Below are 25,742 nucleotides of genomic sequence, written 5' to 3' on the forward strand. Positions count from 1 at the left end.
GCCAATGCCAAACACAAAAAAGTCTCAGCATTTGTTCAAGGAATCTATCAAATTCGCAATGTCCTGCAAGGTGCCTTAGTTCGCCGATGTAGTTTGCCACTTCCTGGCCCTCCGACCGTTGACACGTGTAGAACCGATACCTGGCCATCAAAACGCTTTCCTTCGGATTTAGGTGCTCCCAGACCAACGTGCATAATCCTTCATAGGATTTGGTTGTTGGTTTTACTGGAGCTAGAAGATTCTTCATGAGACCATAGGTTGTTGCCCCACAGAAGGTAAGGAGGATCGCCCTTCGTTTGGCAGCATTCTCATCCCCTTTCAGCTTGTTGGCCACGAACTATTGGTCGAGTCTCTCCACGAAGGCCTCACAATCATCCCCTTCTGAGAACTTCTCCAGAATACCAACAGTTCTTTGCTTTTTCGCGCGGTTGTTCATTACCTCGTCGCCAATTATTATGCTCTTAATAAAGGATGAAACTGAGTATGTGCAATGAGTAAGTGTGACCTGAGCTCCTTCAATTCGACTCCAGAGTGCAGGTACAGAGTGGGAGGCCTGCTTATATACAGTGCTCCCAGGAGATGCAGGGATCCCTTGGGACTCCAACAGGTAGGCCCTCTGGTGGTGGTGTGATACAGGTTGCCAAGTGTTAAGTACATAATCATTTCCGTGGCAGCAATGGTACTGATGGTGGTTTCTTGCTTACCGATTGAACTGTTGTACACTGACTGACAATGTACTCTATATTTTTATCTGGACCTGGCCACCATAAGTAACTGCGTGCAAAACTCTTGGTCAAGCACATTCCTAGGTGCTGGTCATGGAGGTCTCCTAATAAATTGGACCTGAATTTATTTGGTATAACCACTCTTGCACCTCACATGATACGAAAGAATTGAATGTAATATCTCCAAGTTTGCAGATGACACTAAGCTGGGTGGCAGTGTGAGCAGTGAGGAGGATGCTAAGAGGCTGCAGGGTGACTTGGACAGGTTAAGTGAGTGGGCAACTGCATGGCAGATGCAGTATAATGTGGATAAGTGTGAGGTTATCCACTTTGGTGGCAAAAACAGGAAGGTAGATTATTATCTGAATGGTGACAGATTGGTAAAAGGGGAGGTGCAACGAGACTTGGGTGTCATGGTATATCAGTCATTGAAAGTAGGCATGCAGGTACAGCAGGCAGTTAAGAAACCAAATGGCATGCTGGCCTTCATAGCTAGAGGATTTGAGTATAGGTGCAGGGAGGTCTTGCTGCAATTGTACAGGGCCTTGGTGAGACCACACCTTGAGTATTGTGTACAGTTTTGGTCTCCTAATCTGAGGAAGGACATTCTTGCTATTGAGGGAGTGCAGCGAAGGTTCACCAGACTGATTCCCGGGATGGCAGGACTGACATATGAAGAAAGACTGGATTGATTAGGCTTATATTCACTGGAATTTAGAAGAATGAGAGAGGATCTCATAGAAGCATATAAAATTCTGACGGGATTGGACAGGTTAGATGCAGGAAGAATGTTCCCGATGTTGGGGAAGTCCAGAACCAGCGGTTACAGTCTAAGAATAAGGGGTAAGCCATTTCGGACCGAGACGAGGAGAAACTTCTTCACTCAGAGAATTGTGAACCTGTGGAATTCTCTACCACTGAAAGTTGTTGAGGCCAGTTCGTTAGATATATTCAAAAGAGAGTTAGATGTGGCCCTTACGGCTAAAGGAATCAAGGGGTATGGAGAGAAAGCAAGAGTGGGATACTGAAGTAGCATGATCAGCCATGATCATATTAAATGGTGGTGCAGGCTTGAAGGGCCGAATGGCCCCTGCTTCTGCACCTATTTTCTATGTTTCTATTTCTCCTACGGAAAATCACTTAACTTGTCGAGATACAGCGATTCCAGTATTATGTTCACAGATGAACCAGTGTCGATTTCCATGGGTGTCCTGATTCCTGCAACGTCTAATTGGATGACGATACTTTGTGAACTGTTGTTAGGTACCCTTGTGATCCTGATGACTTTTATCTCCAGAACCTCCTTGTCCTGTTGCTTCTCTTCAATGCTATGTAGTGCCTGGTGATTTCAACTTATAGCCTTGAAAGTCGGTTTACTCTTCAGTCGGCATGCTTTCGCAAGTTGCTCAGTTTTCTTGCAGAAGAAGCACTCTGCCTTCACATATGGACAGCTTTGAGCAATGTTTAGTCTCAGGCACAACTTCAATGCACTGTTACCTTGGCCAGTTGCTGAAGCCTTGGGGCCCAACTGCCTTTTTCTTTTAACCTGCAGGCAATTCACCTCAGTTGTCTGACGACTGGAATTGGCACAAAATTCTTGGGAGTATTGATCGGCCATATCCATCAACATAGCTGTCTAACAAGCTAAATCAAACGTCAAGTTAGTGGTTGTCAACAATTTTCTTCTGATTGCTTCATTTTTCATCCCACATATAAAACGGTCTCGCAACGCTCGGTCCTGAAAGTTTCTGAAATGACAGAGTCGGGAGGCGGAGCACCAGGCGAGCGGCCTACAAGAGGCCCACCAGCAGTGTCGGAGAGGCGAGCGGAGAGTCGGGAGGCGAAGCACCAGGCGAGCGGCCTACAAGAGGCCCACCAGCAGCGTCGGAGAGGCGAGCGGAGAGTCGGGAGGCGGAGCACCAGGCGAGATACCTACAAGAGGCCCACCAGCAGTGTCGGAGAGGAGAGCGGAGAGTCGGGAGGCGGAGCACCAGGCGAGCGGCCTACAAGAGGCCCACCAGCAGCGTCAGAGAGGCGAGCGGAGAGTCGGGAGGTGGAGCACCAGGCGAGATACCTACAAGAGGCCCACCAGCAGTGTCGGAGAGGAGAGCGGAGAGTCGGGAGGCGGAGCACCAGGCGAGATACCTACAAGAGGCCCACCAGCAGTGTCGGAGAGGAGAGCGGAGAGTCGGGAGGCGGAGCACCAGGCGAGCGGCCTCTTAAGGCCCACCAGCAGCGTCGGAGAGGAGAGCAGAGAGTCGGGAGGCGGAGCACCAGGCGAGCGGCCTACAAGAGGCCCACCAGCAGCATCGGAGAGGCGAGCAGAGAGTCGGGAGGCGGAGCACCAGGCGAGATACCTACAAGAGGCCCACCAGCAGTGTCGGAGAGGTGAGCAGAGAGTCGGGAGGCGGAGCACCAGGCGAGCGGCCTACAAGAGGCCCACCAGCAGCGTCGGAGAGGCGAGCGGGGAGTCGGGAGGCGGAGCGCCAGGCGAGCGGCCTCTTAAGGCCCACCAGCAGCGTCGGAGAGGCGAGCGGAGAGTCGGGAGGCGGAGCACCAAGCGAGCGGCCTCTTAAGGCCCAGCTGGTGCAGCTGCAGCAGGGAGAGAAGGCAAAAAAGAAGTAGAAAGAAATCGAAAGGTGACATCACAGCCAAGGGGGTAAGTGATTGGCTGGTGATTGGTAAGTAGTTTTTCTTTTTCTTTTCTATATCAGTAAGTAACCTTTAGCATTGCCGTTGCCAATTTAAGTGTATCTAAGGGTTAAGTCATGGCAGGACAGCTCGGATACATGTTAAGCTCCTCCTGTACTATGTGGGAAGTCAGGGACACTTCCGGTGTCCCTGACGACTACGTGTGCGGGAAGTGCACCCACCTGCAGCTCCTGACAGACCACATTGCGGCACTGGAGCTGCGGGTGGATGAACTCTGGAGCATCCACGATGCTGAGAATGATGTGAATAGCACATTTAGTGAGTTAGTCTTACCGCAGGTAAAGGGTACACAGCCAGATAGGGAATGGATGACCAACAGGAAGAGCAGTGCAAGGAAGGTAGTGCAGGGGTCCCCTGCAGTCATCCCCCTGCAAAACAGATACACCGCTTTGGGAACTGTTGAGGGGGATGGCTCATCAGGGGAGGGCAGCAGCAGACAAGTTCATGGCACCGTGGGTGGCTCTGCTACACAGGAGGGCAGGAAAAAGAGTGGGAGAGCTATAGTGATAGGGGATTCAAATGCAAGGGGAATAGATAGACATTTCTGCGGCCGCAACCGAGACTCCAGGATGTTGCGTCCCTGGTGCAAGGGTCAAGGATGTCTCGGAACGGGTGCAGGGAATTCTGAAAAGGGAGAGTGAACAGCCAGTTGTCGTGGTGCATATAGGTACCAACGATGTAGGTATAAAATGGGATGAGGTCCTACCAGGCGAATTTAGGGAGCTAGGAGCAAAATTATAAAGTAGGACCTCAAAAGGTAGTAATCTCAGGATTGCTACCAGTGCCACGTGCTAGTCAGAGTAGGAATCGCAGGATAGCTAAGATTAATACATGTCTTGAGATGTGGTGCAGAAGGGAGGGATTCAAATTCCTGGGACATTGGAACCGGTTCTGGGGAAGGTGGGACCAGTACAAATCGGACGGTCTGCACCTGGGCGGGACCAGAACCAATGTCCTAGGGGGAGTGTTTGCTAGTGCTGTTGGGGAGGAGTTAAACTAATATGGCAGGGGGGTGGAACCTATGCAGGGAGACAGGGGGAAGTAGAATGGGGGTAGAAGCAAAAGATAGAAAGAAAAGTAAAAGTGGAGGGCAGACAAATCCAAGGCAAAAAGCAAAAAGGGCCACATTACATCAAAATTCTAAAGGGGCAAAGTGTGTTAGAAAGACAAGCCTGAAGGCTCTGTGCCTCAATGCAAGGAGTATTCAGAATAAGGTGGACGAATTAACTGCGCAGATTGCAGTTAACGGGTATGATGTAATTGGCATCACGGAGACATGGCTTCAGGGTGACCAAGGCTGGGAACTCAACATCCAGGGGTATTCAACATTTAGGAAGGATAGACAGAAAGGAAAAGGAGGTGGGGTGGCATTGCTGGTTAAAGAGGAAATTAATGCAATAGTAAGAAAGGACATTAGCTTGGATGATGTGGAATCGGTATGGGTGGAGCTACGGAATACGAAGGGGCAGAAAACACTAGTGGGAGTTGTGTACAGACCACCAAACATTAGTAGTAAGGTTGGGAACAGCATCAAACAAGAAATTAGGGATGCATGCAATAAAGGTACAGCAGTTATCATGGGTGACTTTAATCTACATATTGATTGGGCTAACCAAACTGGTAGCAATGCGGTGGAGGAGGATTGCCTGGAGCGTATTAGGGATGGTTTTCCAGACCAATATGTCGAGGAACCAACTAGGGAGCTGGCCGTCCTAGATTGGGTGATGTGTAATGAGAAAGGACTAATTAGCAGTCTTGTTGTGCGAGGCCCCTTGGGGAAGAGTGACCATAACATGGTGGAATTCTTTACTAAGGTGGAGAGTGACACAGTTAATTCAGAAACTAGGGTCCTGAACTTAAGGAAAGGTAATTTCGATGGTTTGAGGCGTGAATTGGCTAGAATAGACTGGCAAATGATACTTAAAGGGTTGACGGTGGATAGGCAATGGCAAACATTTAAAGATCACATGGATGAACTTCAGCAATTGTACATCCCTGTCAGGAGTAAAAATAAAACGGGGAAGGTGGCTTAACCGTGGCTAACAAGGGAAATTAAGGATAGTGTTAAATCCAAGAAAGAGGCATGTAAATTGGCCAGAAAAAGCAACAAACCTGAGGACTGGGAGAAATTTAGAATTCAGCAGAGGAGGACAAAGGGTTTAATTAAGAGGGGGGAAATAGAGTACGAGAGGAAGCTTGCCGGGAACATAAAAACTGACTGCAAAAGCTTCTATAGATATGTGAAGAGAAAAAGATTAGTGAAGACAAACGTAGGTCACTTGCAGTCAGATTCAGGTGGAATTTATAATGGGGAACAAAGAAATGGCAGACCAATTGAACAAATGCTTTGGTTCCGTCTTCACGAAGGAAGATACCAATAACCTTCCGGAAGTACTAGGGGACTGAGGGTCTAGTGAGAAGGAGGAACTGAAGGATATCCTTATTAGGCGGGAAATTATGTTAGGGAAATTGATGGGATTGAAGGCTGATAAATCCCCGGTGCCTGATAGTCTGCATCCCAGAGTACTTAAGGAAGTGGCCCTAGAAATAGTGGATGCATTGATGATCATTTTACAACAGTCGATCGACTCTGGATCAGTTCCTATGGACTGGAGGGTAGCTAATGTAACACCACTTTTTAAAAAGGGAGGGAGAGAGAAAGCGGATAATTATAGACCGGTTAGCCTGACATCAGTAGTGGCGAAAATGTTGGAATCAATTATTAAGGATGAAATAGCAGTGCATTTGGAAAGCAGTGACAGGATCGGTCCAAGTCAGCATGGATTTATGAAGGGGAAATCATGCTTGACAAATCTTCTGGAATTTTTTGAGGACGTAACTAGTAGAGTAGACAAGGGAGAACCAGTGGATATGGTGTATTTGGACTTTCAAAAGGCTTTTGACAAGGTCCCACACAAGAGATTGATGTGCAAAATTAAAGCACATGGTATTGGGGGTAATATACTGACGTGGATAGAGAACTGGTTGGCAGACAGGAAGCAGAGAGTCGGGATAAACAGGTCCTTTTCAGAATGGCAGGCAGTGACTAGTGGAGTGCCGCACATCTCAGTGCTGGGACCGCAGCTCTTTACAATATACATCAATGATTTGGATGAAGGAATTGAGTGTAATATCTCCAAGTTTGCAGATGACACTAAACTGGGTGATGGTGTAAGCTGTGAGGGGGACACTAGGAGGCTGCAGGGTGACTTGGACAGGTTAGGTGAGTGGGCAAATGCATGGTAGATGCAGTATAATGTGGATAAATGTGAGGTTATCCACTTTGGGGGCAAAAACGCGAAGACAGAATATTATCTGAATGGCGGCAGATTAGGAAAAGGGGAGGTGCAACGAGACCTGGGTATCATGGTACATGAAAGTTGGCATACAGGTACAGCAGGTGGTGAAGAAGGCAAATGGTATTTTGGTCTTCATAGGTAGGGGATTTGAGTATCGGAGCAGGGAGGTCTTACTGCAGTTGTACAGGGCCTCACCTGGAATATTGTGTTCAGTTTTGGTCTTCTAATCAGAGGAAGGACGTTTTGCTATTGAGGGAGTGCAGCGAAGGTTCACCAGACTGATGCCTGGGATGGCTGGACTGACATATGAGGAAGGACTGGATCAACTGGGCCTTTATACATTGGAGTTTAGAAGGATGAGAGGGGATCTCATAGAAACATATAAGATTCTGACGGGACAGGTTAGATGCGGGTAGAATGTTCCCGATGTTGGGGAAGTCCTGAACCAGGGGACACAGTCTTAGGATAAGAGGTAGGCCATTTAGGACTGAGATGAGGAGAAACTTCTTCACTCAGAGAGTTGTTAACCTGTGGAATTCCCTGTTATAGAAAGTTGTTGATGTCAGTTCATTGGATATATTCAAGAGAGGGTTAAATATGGTCCTTATGACTAAAGGAATCAAGGGGTATGGAGAGAAAGCAGGAAAGGGGTACTGAGGGAATGATCAGCCATGATCTTATTGAATAGTGTTGTAGGCTCAAAGGACCAAATGGCCTACTCCTGCACCTATTTTCTATGTTTCTATGTTTAAAGGTACAATGTACTCACTAATACCCTCGTTGGTTAATTGATTTCGTATTCCCAAACGATAACTTTCAGCAATTTCCAGTGGCCCGGGACTGTAATGCTGTTTCTCCGTCAGTGGCATGGCCTTCGGCTTGCTGGGAGCAAGCACATTTTTCAGGGTTTCATACACCTCAGGGCTTCAGTCAAGAAAATAGCCCATTTCCGTTCTAAAATTGCCCGGTTATGGTTTTCATCAGCGGGAACTTCGATGATATTATTCGCGGTGAAAAACATTTCTAGCCACTCCACATATGCTCCGAAAGTCTCTTGGTCATGATGGAACTCACCTAAGCACCCTATTATTCCATAAGCACGGTCATCTGGACTCTAGCAACGTCAACAGTGTGCTTGAAATTTACATTGGATTTTTAGCTGTGCTGCAAAACAAAGAATCTTTCAAAGTCTCTCTGTTGGTTGGCAGGAATCATCCACCAAATTTCAGCTAGGGAATCCACAAATCCTATCCTCATTTGCCAATGTGATATCTTCCTTATAACATCACAAACACACTGCACACAAGATGGCTCTACAGGAATTACAGAGCAAACGGCTGGAGAGAGTGGGAAAAAGTAAAACTGCAATTGGAGGATCACATCTCACTCCACCAGTACATCAGTTACTAATGAGCTGCTAACAGCCCCCTTCCCACCCCCAGCACTTCACACATAAGCAGCTCCAGCACACGGAAGGGGGGGGAGGCGTCTGCAGGACATTAATCTGCCCCCCAATTTGGCTGGGATCTCCCAGGCACTCTGGCTCTACAGCAGCCACCTCACCCTGTGTTGGCTGCCAACGTGGCAGCTCTCAGCATCAGGACATCCTTCTCTCAATGGTGTAGGGGGTGGTGTGTGGGGTCAGGTTCACCTCTGACCTTCTGAGCGGTTCACATCGCTCCCACTCCCTGGGTTCCAGACTTTGGATTTATTTGGGGGATGTGACAAAGTGCAAGAGACAACTGGTTTGGTGCAAATAACTTCGATTTTATTAAGGACAAGAAAATACAATGTAATCATTCAAATAAAGAACACTATATCACACATTCAAAGGGGTTACAGAAATAATACACCTCCCACTTCTCAATGCCTAACTCTGACTAGGTTAAACTCCAGGGCAAACAGGGACTATGCTCATCAATTTTTCATTGTCAGTTGGCGGTGGTTTGCGATTTTGGGGTTCGCTGGACTCTGTAGGTTCTGTCTGCTATGCCCCGAACGTTGTAGAGGACTTCTGACTGCGTAGTCTTCAGTTGGGTGGTGTCCGCTGATGCGGTAGGGCACGTATTGGATTTATGGGGTGAGTACCCACTTTCTTTTGTTAGAAATAGATTTCAAAAGTCTCTTTAATGCTTCACCTGTTGGTAGTTAGGACTAGATTGTAGAGTGGAAACTTTTGAATCTTGACATACACGATTTAAACAAAAAGGGAGTAAAAAAGTGAGTGATTCGAAGGTTGATTCTCATGACTCGGCAAAAAAATGTGCATTGTGTGCAACATACCTTCAGCCATTTTTAAATCTCTCATTTTAAAGTATTTTTCTCCCCCCACCCCCACCCTACCCCCTACCCCCTTAAATGATTGGCAACTGATAATTAACCTACATTTATAGGTGGTGGTAATTAAGGAAATTAAGAAAGCTCTGGAACTCCCTCCATAAACCTCTCCGCCTCTCTACCTCTCTTTCCTCCTTTAAGACACTCCTTAAAACTTACCTCTTTGAACAAGCTTTTGGTCATCTGCTGTAATTTCTTCTTATGTGACTCAGTGTCACATTTGTTTTGTCTTATAACACTTCTGTGAAGTGCCTTGGGATGTTTTACTATGTTAATGGCGCTATATAAATACAAGTTGTTGTTGAAATTTCTCGACAGGTGTACAAGAGATAAACTCTATTTGTATGATGGTTATACTATTATGAACACTAATATCCTACATTACATTGGTGTATTCTTAAACCAACAGACCTTGCTGGCTTCTGAATTACCTTTGGACCAAATACAGTGACAGATACATTACTACTCTCACTGTGTTTGTCTTGTGCAGTGATCAAGGATGAATAATTTAGGGTATGATGAATTCCAGACCCAAGGCTCCCTGACATTTTTGATAAGTGGACCTGCTTTCAAACCAACTGAGTACCCCTTGGCTAGTCTATACTCAGGAATAAATCACATTTGCAATCAAAGGAAAGAGAGATATAAAAATAATTGCTCCTTCAAACCGTCAATCATTAGTTTATGATGCACATATTAATGATCACCTGGCATTTCTGCAGAAATATCTCCTGATCACCGACCAAAATATTTAGAGTTTTTCCTGGATTTCCGTCAATATTCTACCAAATTATGGTGGTGGTGGCGGGGATGGACATCGAGGACCCCTTGCAGAATTTCTACACCTGCATTTAGAACAAAATAAACTTTAAGCAAAGAAGCTTTATTAGGGTATAAATTACTTTTGGCCAAGACATGGCTTAACACATTATTGTAAATTAATTACTGCCTCTCTCACTTTTTTAGATTCTTGCCCCAGATATTTTTCTTGAGCATAGTGTTTCAGGTCACTCATATAGATGAGCCCCCGCTCCGTGACCCAGAGTGTATGGGGCTGGAATTGTCCCATTTTTATGCCTCGTTAGCTCCTCCGGCAGGCGCTAATGGGGCAATGGGCTTTTCACCCGGGGGTGGGCGGCGGTAGCGCCTCAGATGAAATTACCGCTGAGATTTTGGGGGTGATTTGCCGGTAGCGCCGCGCCCTGTGATTTGCACCCCTAGCCGGTGCACGCCCGGTGACGACATCATCGCCACGTACGCCAACCCCCTTGTGCCCCGCGGGGGAAATTGTCCCTTGGACTGATGTCAGCTCCAGCTTCGTGGGACGCTAACATCCGCCCGGGGCACCCGGGCCGCCATTTTATTTTGTCGGCCAACTCTTCGGTTAGCCCGACAATGGCAGCACTCACCTCGACTGGGCCACCATCATGCAGCCTGGCACTCCTTTTTGGGTGCCGGGGTGCTGGCCTGATTGAGCACGTCCCTGGTGGCCCAGTGGCAGCCAACAAAAGGGCCTGCAGAGTGTGCAGCGGCCCTCCCTTTTAATTGAAGGGGAGGTCCATTTTTGTGTGCCAGCACAGCACTAAACTGTCGCCCCAGGAGCACCCCTCCAATGAGGTGGAGCACCTGAGACATCGCTCCGCCTTGTTTGAGGGGTACAAAGCCCAATTGCACGCCGTTAGCGGGACTTCCAGCCCGGGCAGTAAAAGTCCCGGATCAGTAAGGTTGCCGCCCTAAAAAGGGCACGGGGTAATTTTTGGCCCCTATGCCTTTTACCTGTCCAATGTTTGAGTAATTTTAGTGAGCTGAGGGATCAAACAGAAAATCCATGCTGAGTTAGAGAAAGTGGTGACTTATCCAGGCTTTGATGTTGGGTCAGGTAGTCTGACAGTACATGGTTATCATGAGGCTGTGAGAAGTGGTGCATAGGCAGAGCTGGGGTCATCAGCATATATATGGAAGTTGAGTCCACGCTTGCAGAAGATGTCACCGAGGGGCAGTAAGTAGATTAGCAAGAGGAGGGGGTCAAGGATAGATCCATGGGAAATCTAGAGGTGATGGAGCAGGGGCGGGAGGAGAAGGATTTACTGGAGATGGATTGGTTGTGTTTAGACAGGTTGGAATAGAACCAGACATGAGCAGATCAATAGAGTTTGACAGTGGATGATGGAGGAGGATGGCTTGGTCAACTGGATCAGATGCTGCACAGAGGTCAGGAAAGATGAGGACAACTAATGAAATACATTCACAGTCACAAAACATGTCATTTGTGATTTTGGCCAGGGCCAACTTAGTGCTGTGAGAAGTACAGAAGCTGGATTGAAGCCATTCAAACAAGGATTTTCCGCATGGTGTTTGTATTTAAAGTGAATGGCTTGGCCTATCCGTCAAGTACCTGGCCAGATATAGGGGCCGAAATTAACCCTTTTGTTAAGGCCCGTTACTGCCTCTGGGAGGTGGTAACGGGATGGTTAGGCCTTTCCGCCTGGGGGCAGGTGGAGGGTGTGATCTAACCGCAATTTCCCCTGGGCTATTTCCGCCACGTCTCATCTTTCCTGTCCCGCCCGGCGCGCCGATCCCTTACCGCCCGGCACCGACCCCTTTTGTGCCCCGCCGCCATTTTATTTTACAAAACACTTGTATTCTCATTTTATTGTTTCCATTACTGGAAAAAAGGCAAAAGAGTAGAAATTACTATACATTAATGTATGAACACTTGATGCACTGTATCAAATTCCTCATTCCACTATTTTAATAGGGGCTGTAATTGGCTTATTTCTTTCTTTCACAGATTATATGGGATTAAAAAAACAGGATCACACACAGAAAATGGCCTGCTTATTTTGATATACAATTGCCCCAGCATGGACTCTATGGGGCCGAAATTGCCCTCTGCCCCGTGTGAATTGACTGAAGATTTAGCGCCTGTAGAGGTGGAGTGGAGAATGGAGTGATATTCGGGCCGACTCCAATGGCAGCCGCTGATTTGGCCGAGCCGTTCTCTTGTGGCCCAGTGGGAGGCCTCACTAGGCCTCGCAACATCCCTCCCCTTTAAGGGAAGGGGAAGGATGTTGCGACGCGTCAGCGCTAAATAACACCGCCGCTTTACGCCCCATTCCCAATCTGATCCACCCCGCTTTCTCCTCCAGCAGTGCAAGAGCCGGGGGCTTCCCAAAAAAACCAAGTCCTGAATATCACTCCATTCTCCACTCCACCTCTACAGGCGCTAAATCTTCAGTCAATTCACACGGGGCAGAGGGCAATTTCGGCCCCATAGAGTCCATGCTGGGGCAATTGTATATCAAAATAAGCAGGCCATTTTCTGTGTGTGATCCTGTTTTTTTAATCCCATATAATCTGTGAAAGAAAGAAATAAGCCAATTACAGCCCCTATTAAAATAGTGGAATGAGGAATTTGATACAGTGCATCAAGTGTTCATACAATAATGTATAGTAATTTCTACTCTTTTGCCTTTTTTCCAGTAATGGAAACAATAAAATGAGAATACAAGTGTTTTGTGCCTTTAATCTTTTCTGCCCACCTCTGCTTGGACCTCTGGCTGGCTGTGCTCTCCCTCTATATGTCTCTTGTCATGCCTGTGTTGTACGGCAGACAAGTTCTACAGAACCTTCTACTCACATATTGATACAGGAAACTTGTCTCACGGTATTGTTTTCAACTTAACAGGATAAAATGTAAAATGGCAAGCCAAAGTAAAAGAACATTGTGAGCACCTGAAACTGAGGCAGTTACTATGACGTGTTCAGAAAACTGTAGCTAAGTTTTTTTCAGATGCAGTAAGGTGTGCCATTGTTTTTTTTAGGCCACCGAAATGGATGAGTTTGAAGAATCACTAGAAAGAATGCATAACATCTCAGAAAATTTGAAATCCCACCAAAGTCGACTGGAACAGGTTAGTACTGTTTTAAGAACATAAAAAATAGGAGTAGGAGTAAGCCATTTGGCTCTTAATAAGATCATGGCTGATCTTCTAACTCAGCTCCACCTACATAAGAACATAAGAACATAAGAATTAGGAACAGGAGTAGGCCATCTAGCCCCTCGAGCCTGCTCTGTCATTCAACAAGATCATGGCTGATCTGGCCGTGGACTCAGCTCCACTTACCCGCCCATTCCCCATAACCCTTAACTCCTTTATTGGTTAAAAATCTATCTATCTATGATTTGAATTCATTCAATGAGCTAGCCTCAACTGCTTCCTTGGGCAGAAAATTCCACAGATTCACAACCCTCTGGGAGAAGAAATTCCTTCTCAACTCGGTTTGAAATTGACTCCCCCGTATTTTGAGGCTGTGCCCCCTAGTTCTAGTCTCCCCGACCAGTGGAAACAACCTCTCTGCCTCTATCTTGTCTATCCCTTTCATTATTTTAAATGTTTCTATAAGATCACCCTCATCCTTCTGAACTCCAACGAGTAAAGACCCAGTCTACTCAATCTATCATCATAAGGTAACCCCCTCATCTCCGGAATCAGCCTAGTGAATCGTCTCTCCAAAGCTAGTATATCCTTCCTGAAGTAAGGTGATCAAAACTGCACGCAGTACTCCAGGTGCGGCCTCACTAATACCCTGTACAGTTGCAGCAGGACCGCCCTGCTTTTGTACTCCATCCCTCTCCACCTTCTCGGACTATCCCCATATCTCTTGATGCTCTTAATATCCAAAAATCTATTGATCTTTGTCTTGAATAGACTCAATGATTGAGCTTCCACATTCCTTTAGGGTAGAGAATTCCAAAGATTCACAACCCACTGAGTGAATAAATTTCTCCTCATCTCAGTCCGAAGTGGCTGACCCCTTATTCTGAGACTATGACTCCCTAGTTCTAAACTCCCCAGCCAGGGGAAACATCCTCCCAGTATCTACCCCATCAAGTTCTGTAAGAATTTTGTGTGTTTCAATGAGATCGCCTCTCATTCTTCTAAATTCTAGGAAATATAGACTTAGTCTACTCAATCTCTCCTCATAGGACAATTCCCCCATCCCAGGAATCAGTCTGGTGAACATTTGTCACACTTCCTTAGGTGAGGAGACCAAGATTGTCCACAATACTCCAGGTGGTCTCCCAGGGCCCTATATAATTGCAGTTTTCATGCTGTTGTTTCTTTGGGGCCATCCTCAAGGCACTTTTCAAACAACCAAGTGCAAAGTTTTGTTTACCAAACAGGCGACAGCTTTTCAGCAGCACTCCAAAAATACAACCAATAAATGTCGTTAGAGTGCCAAAGAAAATGTGTTCTGAAATAAAGTTTAAAATCTCCTAAATTTTCCCGATAACCATCTTGTTCAGTTGGACAGAACCACAAAGTCATTTAACTTTTAAAGGCTGTGGAAACTTTTAAAGGCTGTCCTTTGAAATGTATGCAAAAATTAATTGTCAAGAGTTATAGGGCCCAAGTTTCAGGCCGCGCCTAGAATGGCGCAGCCCCGACCTGAATGCCCGTTTTTCGCGCCACAAAGTGCGCCTAAAAAAAACTTACAGATTCTCCGGCTCCCTGCTGGTCCTCTTGAGACAGGCGCGGCGCAGCACGAGCAGTTGGGGGCGGAGCTAGGTCCCTGCGCTGAAAACAGTGCCGGGACCTCTGCACGTGCGCGCTACAGTGGGCGCGTATGTGCAGTAGCTCCAGGCACCCAAAACTGTGTGGGAGGGGCCCGAAGCACGCAGCCCCTAGCCCTGGCCGAATGGCCTCACTGGAGCTGCGTGCATAAGGCTGCCTCCCACGCCCAGCTCCTGCTTCCTCCCAACCCGACTCGACTCCCGCTTCCCACCCCCCCCCGCCTCGCCCCCGGACTGGACCCGACCCCAACACCAACCCGACCCGCGCTCCGCCGCCCCCAACCCAATCTGACCTCCCTCTCCCCCCCGACCCAAACCGAACCGACCTCCCTCCCACCACCCCCCCCCCCCCAACCTGACCCGCGCTCCCGACAACCCCCCCCCCCCCGGACCCGACCCGACCCAAGCCGACCCGCGGCCCCCCCCCCACCCGACCTGACCTCCCTCTCCCTCCCTCCCTCCGACCCGACCCAACCCGCGCTCCCCCTCCCCCCCCGACCTGACCTCCCTCTCCCTCCGACCCGAACCGACCCGACCCGCGCTCCCGACCCCGACCCGCGCACCCCCCGACCCGACCCGCGCTACCCCCGACCCGCGCTCCCGACCCCGGACCCCGGACCCGACCTGACCCAACGCCACCTACCTGTAAATCTGGTGCTGTGGACAGGCCCTGCCCGAAGTCTTGGGCCCGGCAGGGCCTGGCCCGAACGTTCAGCCTCCCCCCCACTTTCTCCTTTCCCCCTCTCCTTTCCCCCCCTTCCCTTCCCCCCCTTCCCTTTCCCCCTTCCGTTTCCCCCCTTCCCTTTCCCCCCTTCACCCTTCCCTTTCCCCCTTCTCCTTCCCCCCTTCCCTTTTCCCCCATCTCCTTTCCCCCCTTCCCTTTCCCCCCTTCCCTTTCCCCCTTCCCTTTCCCCTTCTCCTTTCCCCCCCTTCCCTTTCCCCTTCTCCTTTCCCCCCCTTCCCTTCCCCCCCCTTCCCTTTCCCCCCCTTCCCTTTCCCCTTCCCTTTCCCCTTTTCCTTTCCCCCCCTTCCTTTTCCCCTTCTCCCCTTCCCCCCTTTCCCCTTCTCCTCTCCCCACCCTTCCCCTTCTCCTCCCCTTCCCCTTCTCCTCGCCCCTTCCCCCTCCCCCTTCTCCCCCATCCCTCCCCTTCTCCCCCATCCCTCCCCCTTCCCTCCCTCCCCATCCCTCCCCTCCCTCTGCTCCCCCCCTCTCTCCCTCTACCCCCCTCCTCCCCCTCCCCTCGCTGTCAGAAACACAGGCACTGACAGACAGAGAGTGAGAGACACACACAGACAGACAGAGAGATAGAGACACTGACAGAGACACATTGTGGGGGGGGGGGGCATCCCAGCATGCTGTTGGAGGGCTCCCGGTGCTGCAGTCGGTAAGTAGAAAATGTTTTATTTATTGATTTTTTTAAAAATTATTTCTTATTAATTTTTTTTGATTGATTTATTGGTTGATTTATTGATGTTTTTATCATTTATTATTGATGATGGCTCTTTATTTGTAATTGTAAAACTGAAGTGTTTCATGTTTGTCAACTTCCCTTTAAACCCCCACCCCCCCATTCCCTACACCTGATTTGTAACCTACGCCTGATTTTCTAAAGTGTAGACACGGTTTTTTCCACAGTGTACAAAAATCTTCACTCCATTCTAAGTTAGTTTGGAGTAAGTGTTCACTGCCGAAACTTTGAAAACAGGCGTAAGTGGCCGGACACTCCCCCTTTTGAAAAAAAAATTCTGTTCCAAAGTGAAACTGTTCTAACTGACTAGAACTGGAGCAAACTAAATGCCGAGAATTTGAATTTCTAGGATACTCCGTTCTACACCAGTTGCTCCAAAAAATCAGGAGCAACTGAGGCCGAAACTTGGGCCCACAGAAACTACATGGATACAACAAGGATAGTTTATTCAACTATGTGCCTGCTTTGATATTTTAGATGCCGTACAAAGAAAGAAAGAAAAGGAGAGAAAGGAGGAATGATTTGCATTTATATAGTGCCTTTCACGACCACAGGACACCCCAAAGTGCTTTACAGCCAATGAAGTACTTTTTGAAGTGTAGTCACTGTTGTAATGTAGGAATGAATGAATTCAAAGTATTGAATCCAACCAAGCTAAGCTAAAGAAAACACCACTAAGTTTTGAGAAATTACTTACCTTCCATAAACGTATTCATAAAATTTGTCTCCCGGGGCTAACAACATTCCACACCACAACCCCGAATGATACCGTTACTCTGCATTAACCTATTTTTCCTTTGGAGTAAGCATAATATATCCAAGCATTGACCCGTGTACATTACGTTAAAGGCGCTATAGCAATATAAGTTGTTGTTGTTCTATAAATACGTCACGGTGATGAATTTCTGCGGGGATCTGTCTGCCCTGCTGTCGAAGTTACGGCAGGTGATTGGAAGAGCCCACCCGTAAATTTATCTCCATTATGCTTACTGCAGGAACAAATATGCTAATATAGGGAAGCAGTGTAACTGGTAAAGACTGTCCTGGCACACACAGGAATTTTCCAAAGCAGTGATGCTACACCATTGTTGTGCAACTGAGGCTGAAAATTGTTTAAATTCCTCTTGCGCCACTGTGTGAATTAAACTAAAGATTGCTGCTGGAGCTTGAGTCCATTACTAGATCACTTGTGTTTCCAAACCTTTAGCACCTTGTAATCTTTTGTAGGATTTGGATAGGAATTACCGACAGATCTCCCAGCTGAGGGATGAAGTTTATCAAAGAGAAGATGCAATGAACCGAACAAGCCAGCCCGCTGCAACCATGGCCCAATTCCAAGCTGAAAGTACCGTGTACTCACCTCAGCAGATGGAGAGTACCAAAGTCGCATTGCTAATGAGCCATGAGGATGATGAAAAACTAGGTAACCACTCATGGATATTGTTAACACATAATCTAGAAATTGAATTAGAAGGCAGAGTTGTAGAATTTGTCCATATACCAGTACACTACATTGTAAGTGCTTCATAAACAGATTTTCAAAAATGTATTTCAGATTATAATCAAAGTACAGTAATATAAAAGTCTAATTTTTTAAATGATATTTGCACACCAAGTTCAGTTCCCAATTTGGAATGCTTCATACTATATTTGGTAAAGTTAAACTTTAGGTTGTAGAAGATCTTAGTCAGGCCGCACTTGGAATACTGTGTCCGGTTTTGGTCTCCTCACATGGTGGGTGATACTGAGGCTTTGGAAAGGATGCAGAGGAGGCCACTGGAGTAATTCCCAGTTTAAAGAATCTTGGTTATCAAGATAGGCTAAAATAGGTGAGACTCTACACTTTAGAGCAACATAGGCTTCGGGGTGATGTGATTGAGTTTTATAATATAATGAAGAGAATAAGTTGTGTTCCAGTTGAAAGTTTGTTCCAAATAAATAGGTTAGATCAGGGGTCACAAATTTAAGTTGTATAAGGCTAGATCTAGGTTAGATGTCAGGAGGTGGTTTTTTTCTCCAGAGAATAGTGGACCTCTGGAACAGGCTCCTGTGGATGCTGATTCGCTGAATTCCTTCAAGCGAGAGCTCAGCCTGTTTCTGGCTGGGGCGAAGATCACCTCTTACAGAAGGTAGGTACTGCAGGGAATTCAGCGCCAGAGTGATCTGGACTAGTTTTGATTACCTAGATGGATTGGAGAGGAATTTCCCAGATATTTTTCTCCCAAATTGGCCTGGGTTTTTAAAATCTGTTTTTTCATCTCTCCCGGGAGATCACATGGTTTCGGGTAGGGTGGAGAATATATATAGTGATACACAAGGTATTGCAATTGTGTGGGACAGGCTCGATGGACCAGAGGGTCTTTACCTGTCCAGCTATGTTTGTATGTCAATATGGTAAATATTTCTAAGTTTTACACTTAATTGTTCAAACCGTTGCAGTTAAAGTTTACATTTTGGTGGTACTGGAAATCTATTACTTTACTTCCAGATATCCAGACGTCAACTACAGAGGGCACCATGCATACATCTGCAGTCAGAAATGTCATTTCTATTTCTTCAATAACAAATCTGAAAGGTGGGAAATATATTAACATTTGATTCTGCTTTGAATAAACTCTTTAGGAACCATAGCACTTTCTTTGTGCCAGAATGCAAACCACAGCAAGAACTTATGCATAAATGCAAATTTGTTTCCCAGACAACTACAATAAATCCCAGAATACCATGCAATAAAAACAGAATTTCACACATGCAGTCATTGTAAATGATTGAACCTCATATTATGTATTATTGTGCATCACATAATATCCTTGGTTCTGACTCACCATGAGCAATACCATGGGAGATTCGTTAGTATACCAATAGAATGGTCAACAGTTTCAATTCAGAATAATTCTCACCAAGAATTGATCTTCTGCATTTAATAACATATTCGAAATGTTATATACTGCATACTCCCATTGAGGAGTTCCAGCCTCCAGCAGCACATATCAGGAAATTGTAAGCACATTTCACACAGTTTCAGGAAATCAGCCTCTTAAACCAAGTGTTTTCTAGTGAAATTATTTGTAAAATTTAACTGTTGAAATACATGTATGTACATTTCAGTTTATGTATTGCTATTTTTATTTTATTATTCTTTTATGTTTAAGTTGTAACATAATGTAAGCAAGTTTAGCTGATAACTCCATAATATGAAAAACAGATTTTTGATCAATATGCTCAACCCTTGCATTCTAACAGCATTCCAGTCCTTCTTCTATGAAGCAGACTGGACTGGGCGTGGCTACCTGACATATAGGGACCTAGTGAATAATCTTGGACAATGGGCACCAGCAGAAGAAGAAATTAAACAGTTTGATGAAAATAATGATGACAGATTCTCCTATACAGAAATGATAAATGCTTTAGGACTACAAGGTAAGAACTATGGAACAATCGTTAGATTTGCTGCATTTCAAGAAAGCTCCTTTGACAATATTAACAACAAGCAGAGGATTTTAGGATAAAGGACTAAGAAATACATTCATTACTATTTTTAATCTTAGGAGTAATTTTTCTATATTTAAAATATTTTGCCCAATTATTTTTAACTAGCACAATTTTGTTTCTCTATTATTAGAGAATATATAAATAATAAACGGGTAGTAAGAGGAGTGGGGCCAATTAGTGACCAAAATGGAGACCTACACATGGAGGCAGAGGACATGGTTGAGCTACTAAATAATTACTTTGCATCTGCCTTTACCAAGGAAGAAAATTCTGCCAACGTCATAGTGAAGGAGGAGGTAGTTGAGCTACTGGATGGGATAAAAATTGATAAGGAGGTGGTTCTAGAAAGGCTGGCTGTACTTAAAGTAGATAAGTCACCAGGATTGGATATGATGCATCCTAGGACGCTGAGGGATGTAAAGGTAGAAATCGTAGGGGTGTTGGCCATAACCTTCCAATCCTCCTTAGATACAGGGGGGGGGGGCTGGTGCCAGAGGACTGGAGAATTGCTAATGTTACATCCTTGTTCAAAAAAGGGTGTAAGGATAAACCCAGCAATTACAGGCCAGTCAGTTTTACCCCAGTAGTGGGGAAGCTTTTAGAAACGATAAGCCGGGATAAAATTAATAGTCACTTGGACAAGTGTGGATTAATTAAGGAAAGCCAGTGCAAATTTGTTAAAGGCAAATTGTGTTTAATTAATTGATTGAGATTTTTGATGAGGTAACAGAGGGGGTTGATGAGGGCAATGCGGTTGATATGATGTACATGGAGTTCAGAAAGGCATTTGATGAAGTGCCACATAATAGGCTTGTCAGCAAAATTGAAGCCCATGGAATAAAAGGGACAGTGGCAGCATTGATAAGAAATTTGTTAAGTGACAGGAAACAGAACGTAGTGGTGAACGGTTGTTTTTCGGACTGGAGGAAAGTATACAGTGGTGTTCCCCAGTGGTCGGCACTAGGACCACTGCTTTTCTTGTATATATTAATGACATAGACTTGGGTATGCAGGGCACAATTGCAAAGTTTGCCAATGACACAAAACTTGGAAGTATAGTGAACAGCCAGGAGGATAGTGATAGACTTCAAGAGGATATAGACAGGCTGGTGGAATGGGTGGACACGTGGCAGATGAAATTTAATGCAGAAAAGTGAAAAGTAATACATTTTGGTAGGAAGAATGAGGAGAGGTAATATAAACTAAAGGGTACAATTCTAAAGGGTGTGCATGAACAGAGAGACCTTGAGGTATATGTGCACAAATCATTGAAGGTGGTAGGGCTGTTTGAAGCTTATGGGATCCTGGGCTTCATAAATAGAGGCATAATGTACAAAAGCAAGGAAGTTATGGTTCGGCCTCAACTGGAGTATTGTGTCCAATTCTGAGCATCACACTTTAGGAAGGATGTGAAGGCCTTAGAGAGGGTGCAGAAAAGATTTACAAGAATGGTTCCAGGGATGAGGGACTTCAATTACATGGATAGACTGGAGAAGCTGGGGTTGTTCTCCTTGGAGCAGAGAAGATTGAGAAGAGATTTGATAGTGGTATTCAGAATCATGAGGCGTCCAGACAGAGTAGTTAGACATAAACTGTTCCCACTGGTGGAAAAGGCGAGAACTAGAGGATACAGGTTTAAGGTGATTGGCAGAAGAACCAAAGGCGATATGAGGAATAACTTTTTTACGCAGAGAGTGGTTAGGATCTGGAATGCACTGCCTAAAAGAGCGGTGGGGGCAGATTTAATTGTAGTTTTCAAAAGAGAATTATGAAGTGCCTGAAGGAAAAAAATGTGCAGGGCTACGAGGAACGGGCAGGGGAGTGGGACTAGCTCAAGCACTCTTGCAGAGAGCCAGCATGGACTTGACAGGTCGAATGGCATCCTCTGTGCTGTAACCATTCTATGATTCTATGATTATTACAGGGTGGGAGATAAGTAAATATTAGGAATGCCCTAAATACAAACTTGCATCGATAGTAGCAGCAGCTGCTGTTGTTTATCTGGGAGAGCTACTGAAGAACGAGATTTATGAAAGGGAAATCATGCTTGACAAATCTTCTAGAATTTTTTGAGGATGTAATTAGTAGAGTGGACAAGGGGGAACCAGTGGATGTGGTATATTTGGACTTTCAAAAGGCCTTTGACAAGGTCCCACACAAGAGATTGGTGTGCAAAATTAAAGCACATGGTATTGGGGGTAATGTATTGATGTGGATAGAGAATTGGTTGGCAGACAGGAAGCAGAGAGTCGGAATAAACGGGTCCTTTTCAGAATGGCAGGCAGTGACCAGTAGGGTGCCGCAGGGTTCAGTGCTGGGACCCCAGCTATTTACAATATACATCAATGATCTAGACGAAGGAATTGAATGTACTATTTCCAAGTTTGCAGATGACACTAAGCAGTGTGGCGGTGTGAGTTGCGAGGAGGATGCTCAGAGGCTGCAGGGTGACTTGGATAGGTTAGGTGAGTGGGCAAATGCATGGCAGATGCAGTATAATGTGGATAAATGTGAGGTTATCCACTTTGGTGGCAAAAACAGGAAGACAGAATATTATCTGAATGGTGACAGATTAGGAAAAGGGGAGGTGCAATGAGACCTGGGTGTCATGGTACATCAGTCATTGAAGTTTGGCATGCAGGTACAGCAGGTGATGAAGAAGGCAAATGGCATGTTGGCCTTCATAGCTAGAGGATTTGAGTATAGGAGCAGGGAGGTTTTACTGCAGTTGTACAGGGCCTTGGTGAGGCCACACCTGGAATATTGTGTTCAGTTTTTTGTCTCCTAATCTGAGGAAGGATGTTCTTGCTATTGAGGGAGTACAGCGAAGGTTCACCAGATTGATTCCTGGGATGGCAGAACTGACATATGAGGAAAGACTAGATCAACTGGGCTTGTAGCCACTGAAGTTTAGAAGAATGAGAGGGGGTCTCATAGAAACATATAACATTCTGACAGGATTGGACAGGTTAGAGGCAGGAAGAATGTTCCCGTTGCTGAGGAGTTCCAGAACCAGTGGTCACAGTCTAAGAATAAGGGGTAAGCCATTTAGGACTGAGATGAGGAGAAACTTCTTCACTCAGAGAGTGGTTAACCTGGTTGTTGAGGCCAGTTCGTTAGATATATTCAAAAGGGAGTTAGATATGGCCCTTAGAGCCAAAGGGATAAAGGGGTACTGAGGTTGAATGATCAGCCATGATCTTATTGAATGCCGGTGCAGGCTCGAGGGGCCGAATGGCCTGCTTCTGCACCTGATTTCTATGTTTCAATGAGAACTTGCCCAGGACATCACAGCAGATGTTCCTCAGGGAAGCGTCCTTGGCCCAACCATCTTATGCTTGACCATCTAAATCATCCGTGATCTTTTCGTCATAAGGTTGGGAGTGGGGCTGTTAGATGGAAGATCTAATGGTTTATGGCTTGATCAAAATTTTCTGTAGGAAAGGTTCCCTTTAGAAAAGTCCATATTGTTCAGTCTGCATGCTCATACTCCGAAAGCTGGGGCATTTGGCTTCCTTGATAGTCCAAATCACAAGAAATCTTCTGTTTATATTAACCAAAAGTGGTCAAATATGCAAATAAATCTCATCAACTGTAAGCCCTGGAAGAACCATTCCCTTCAAATGTAAAAAAAAATTATTAACCACTTAGACTGTAGAATTCTGGATTCGATAGAATTCATGAAGGGAGGAGGTGGGATCATATTTAAAAAATTGATCATGGAAATTGAGACACAGGACAGAATTTTAGCAGTAGTGAAGATGAGATAGGACCATGCAAGGGCAACATTCCAGATGTATGTGGTGACGCTCTTGGTGTTTTTTTTCCTCAAACTGTGCTTTCTACCAAAAATTACATAACGCTATGCTTAGGCTGAAATAAATGCCAGGAAGGTTGATTGAATCAACATCAGAGGTACTTTTGTGCTGGCAAGTGTTGAAGTGTTTGATAGATTGTGTTGATAGAGAAGATATGGATATGGCATCAGACAGCAGCTTTAAAAGTGTTGGAAATTATTCTTTAAGAAATGGGGAGCTATGTCCAGGTTTGCAAGCATACGGTCAAGAAATAGGAGAGCAGTGTCAGAAGTGGGGAAAGGAGTTTGAATGAGTGGAGGATGAGAGAGAAGACAGATTGGAGGATTGGGGAAGCAAACAAGCAGAAGGCCTCAATTTAAAAAATGTAGAGCTTGAGGTCCTCGCATCTAGAATTGGAGCCAAGGGTGGAGAGTGCAGAGGAGAAAGGTTTGCAGATGTAGTTAGTGTGGCTTATGAAGAGTTTGGGGTTGTCCTTGTCCTATATGATTTGTGAGTAAAGATTTGAAACACTGTCAAATGGCAAAAGATGCCAAGAGCTGGGAAAGTCTGCTTTGAATTACTCAGATTTTTATTAAACAAGACAGTAGAAGAATGTGAATGTGAGTTTATTTATCATTTTTATTTTCCAGAATAAAGATGTCAAATCAACCTGTTCAAGGACAGATATCTACACAATTACTATGTTATTACTGTTCAAAACCAGACTAACAACTATCTCAATGCTTTGCACTAATTTTGACACAATTTAACTGTGGTAAAGTTTCTTTTAAATTAGACATAGAATTATAATTACTATTATTTAGTGTGGAAATTATCTGTGGCTGATGGCATTTAGCCCAACATTTTTTGTAGTTAAAGATTTAAAAAGTAGCAACCAAGGTTTTAAAGTTATTATTCAATGTTGAGTAATTCTTATATTTCGATTAGAATGCATGCTTTATCAACAATATATTAAATAATTATACAATGTAAAATGTAACAGTTCTGACAAGTAATGACAGACAAAATAATTGTTGAAAAGGACAAAATAAACGTCTTCTTTTGAAAATAATATTATAGTTTTATTTACATTGATAAAACAACTTGTTGTGCCTCCAAGAGTAGTAAGCTAAATAAGCTTTCTTGAGAAAAATTATTTTAAAAAACCATACAAAGGAATTGCCACAATACAGGGTGTATCTCCCACTGATTCACACAAAACTCAAAAACACTTTTTTTCCAAGGTTTCCGCTGCTCTTATATATTCACTCTCTTTGCGTCAGTCTTGATCCCATTAATTGTGTCTCTTCGATTTTGGCTTGCTTTGTGGCTGATTCAGAGTTAAATCGGTTCACTTATGTGTTCAGGTGAAAACTGAGCAACAGTTTCACAATGCAGAAGTGAAATGCCAGATTTGTAGAACTTAATACACCTTATCTGGACTACTGTGATTCTCACATAAAAATAGACAGAATTAAGGAATCTGATTCCAAAAACAAATAAAAATCCTGGAATCACATGTAACAAAATTGTGTTGGCTTAGTTACTATGGGCTAGAGTTTCCCTAACCTGTTTTTCTGGTGCCCTCATTCGAGGTGCGCCAATTTTGTCTGCCTCCAAACGCGCCGAAAAAAGACGTCGGTGTTCTGGCCGCTCCCCAGCCTCTCTTCGGTCGTGGCGCAGCATGGCCCAATGGATTGGGGGCAGAGCCAGGTCCCGGCGCTGAAAACAATGCCGGGACGTCTGCGCGCATGTGCAGTAGCTCCTGGCAGGCCGAATCTGTGAGTACGCGTTGCAGGCTGTGAGGGAGGGGCCCGAAGCACATCGTCCCTAGCCCTGGCCGAATGGGCTCCCTCATCGGCTGCCCGCTGCGTTCCCTTAGGTAGGACTTATAGTTTTTATTTGTTATTTACTGATTGATTTTGGTGCTTTAGGTGCAGGGTTCCTTCTATTTTTTGATTTGTTATTTATTGATTGCTTATTACTTTGGTCTTAGTGTTTTAGGTGCAGGGTTCCTTCTATTTTATTTGTTAATTAATTGTTTATTACTTTTTGTGCTTTGTTTGGTGCTTGGTGGTGCTTTAAATGTAGTTACTTGCGCCGATTCCTTAAAACTCTTGGTAAGGTTTTTCTATGCGGAGAGAAGTGGCAACATTCGCTGGCCTAAGTTAGTTTGGAGCAATTATTTGCTGGCCAAACGCCTAAAACAGGGGTAAGTGGCTGGGAACACCCCCTTTTGGAAAAAAAAACTGAACTTATAAAATATCTAACTAACTCACTTACACTGGTGTAAATTAAATGGCCAGAATTACAACTAAAAAGATAGTCCAGAA

General features: G+C 45.2%; 1 protein-coding gene across 1 annotated transcript in view; it reads left to right on the top strand.

Annotated features, from left to right (window-relative positions):
• LOC139233663 (EF-hand calcium-binding domain-containing protein 14-like) overlaps nucleotides 1-24,456 on the top strand; it is an 88,931-nt gene extending 64,475 nt beyond the window's left edge. The window contains exons 7-11 of the mRNA XM_070864071.1: nucleotides 12,898-12,987; nucleotides 17,348-17,543; nucleotides 18,609-18,695; nucleotides 19,364-19,540; nucleotides 24,060-24,456. Of these exons, the coding sequence (XP_070720172.1) occupies nucleotides 12,898-12,987; nucleotides 17,348-17,543; nucleotides 18,609-18,695; nucleotides 19,364-19,540; nucleotides 24,060-24,064 (555 nt within the window). The 3' untranslated portion in view covers nucleotides 24,065-24,456. The remainder of the gene's footprint in view (nucleotides 1-12,897; nucleotides 12,988-17,347; nucleotides 17,544-18,608; nucleotides 18,696-19,363; nucleotides 19,541-24,059) is intronic.
• Nucleotides 24,457-25,742: the final 1,286 nt, after the last annotated feature.

Source organism: Pristiophorus japonicus, chromosome 2, assembly GCF_044704955.1.
Source record: "Pristiophorus japonicus isolate sPriJap1 chromosome 2, sPriJap1.hap1, whole genome shotgun sequence".
NCBI lineage: Eukaryota > Metazoa > Chordata > Chondrichthyes > Pristiophoridae > Pristiophorus > Pristiophorus japonicus.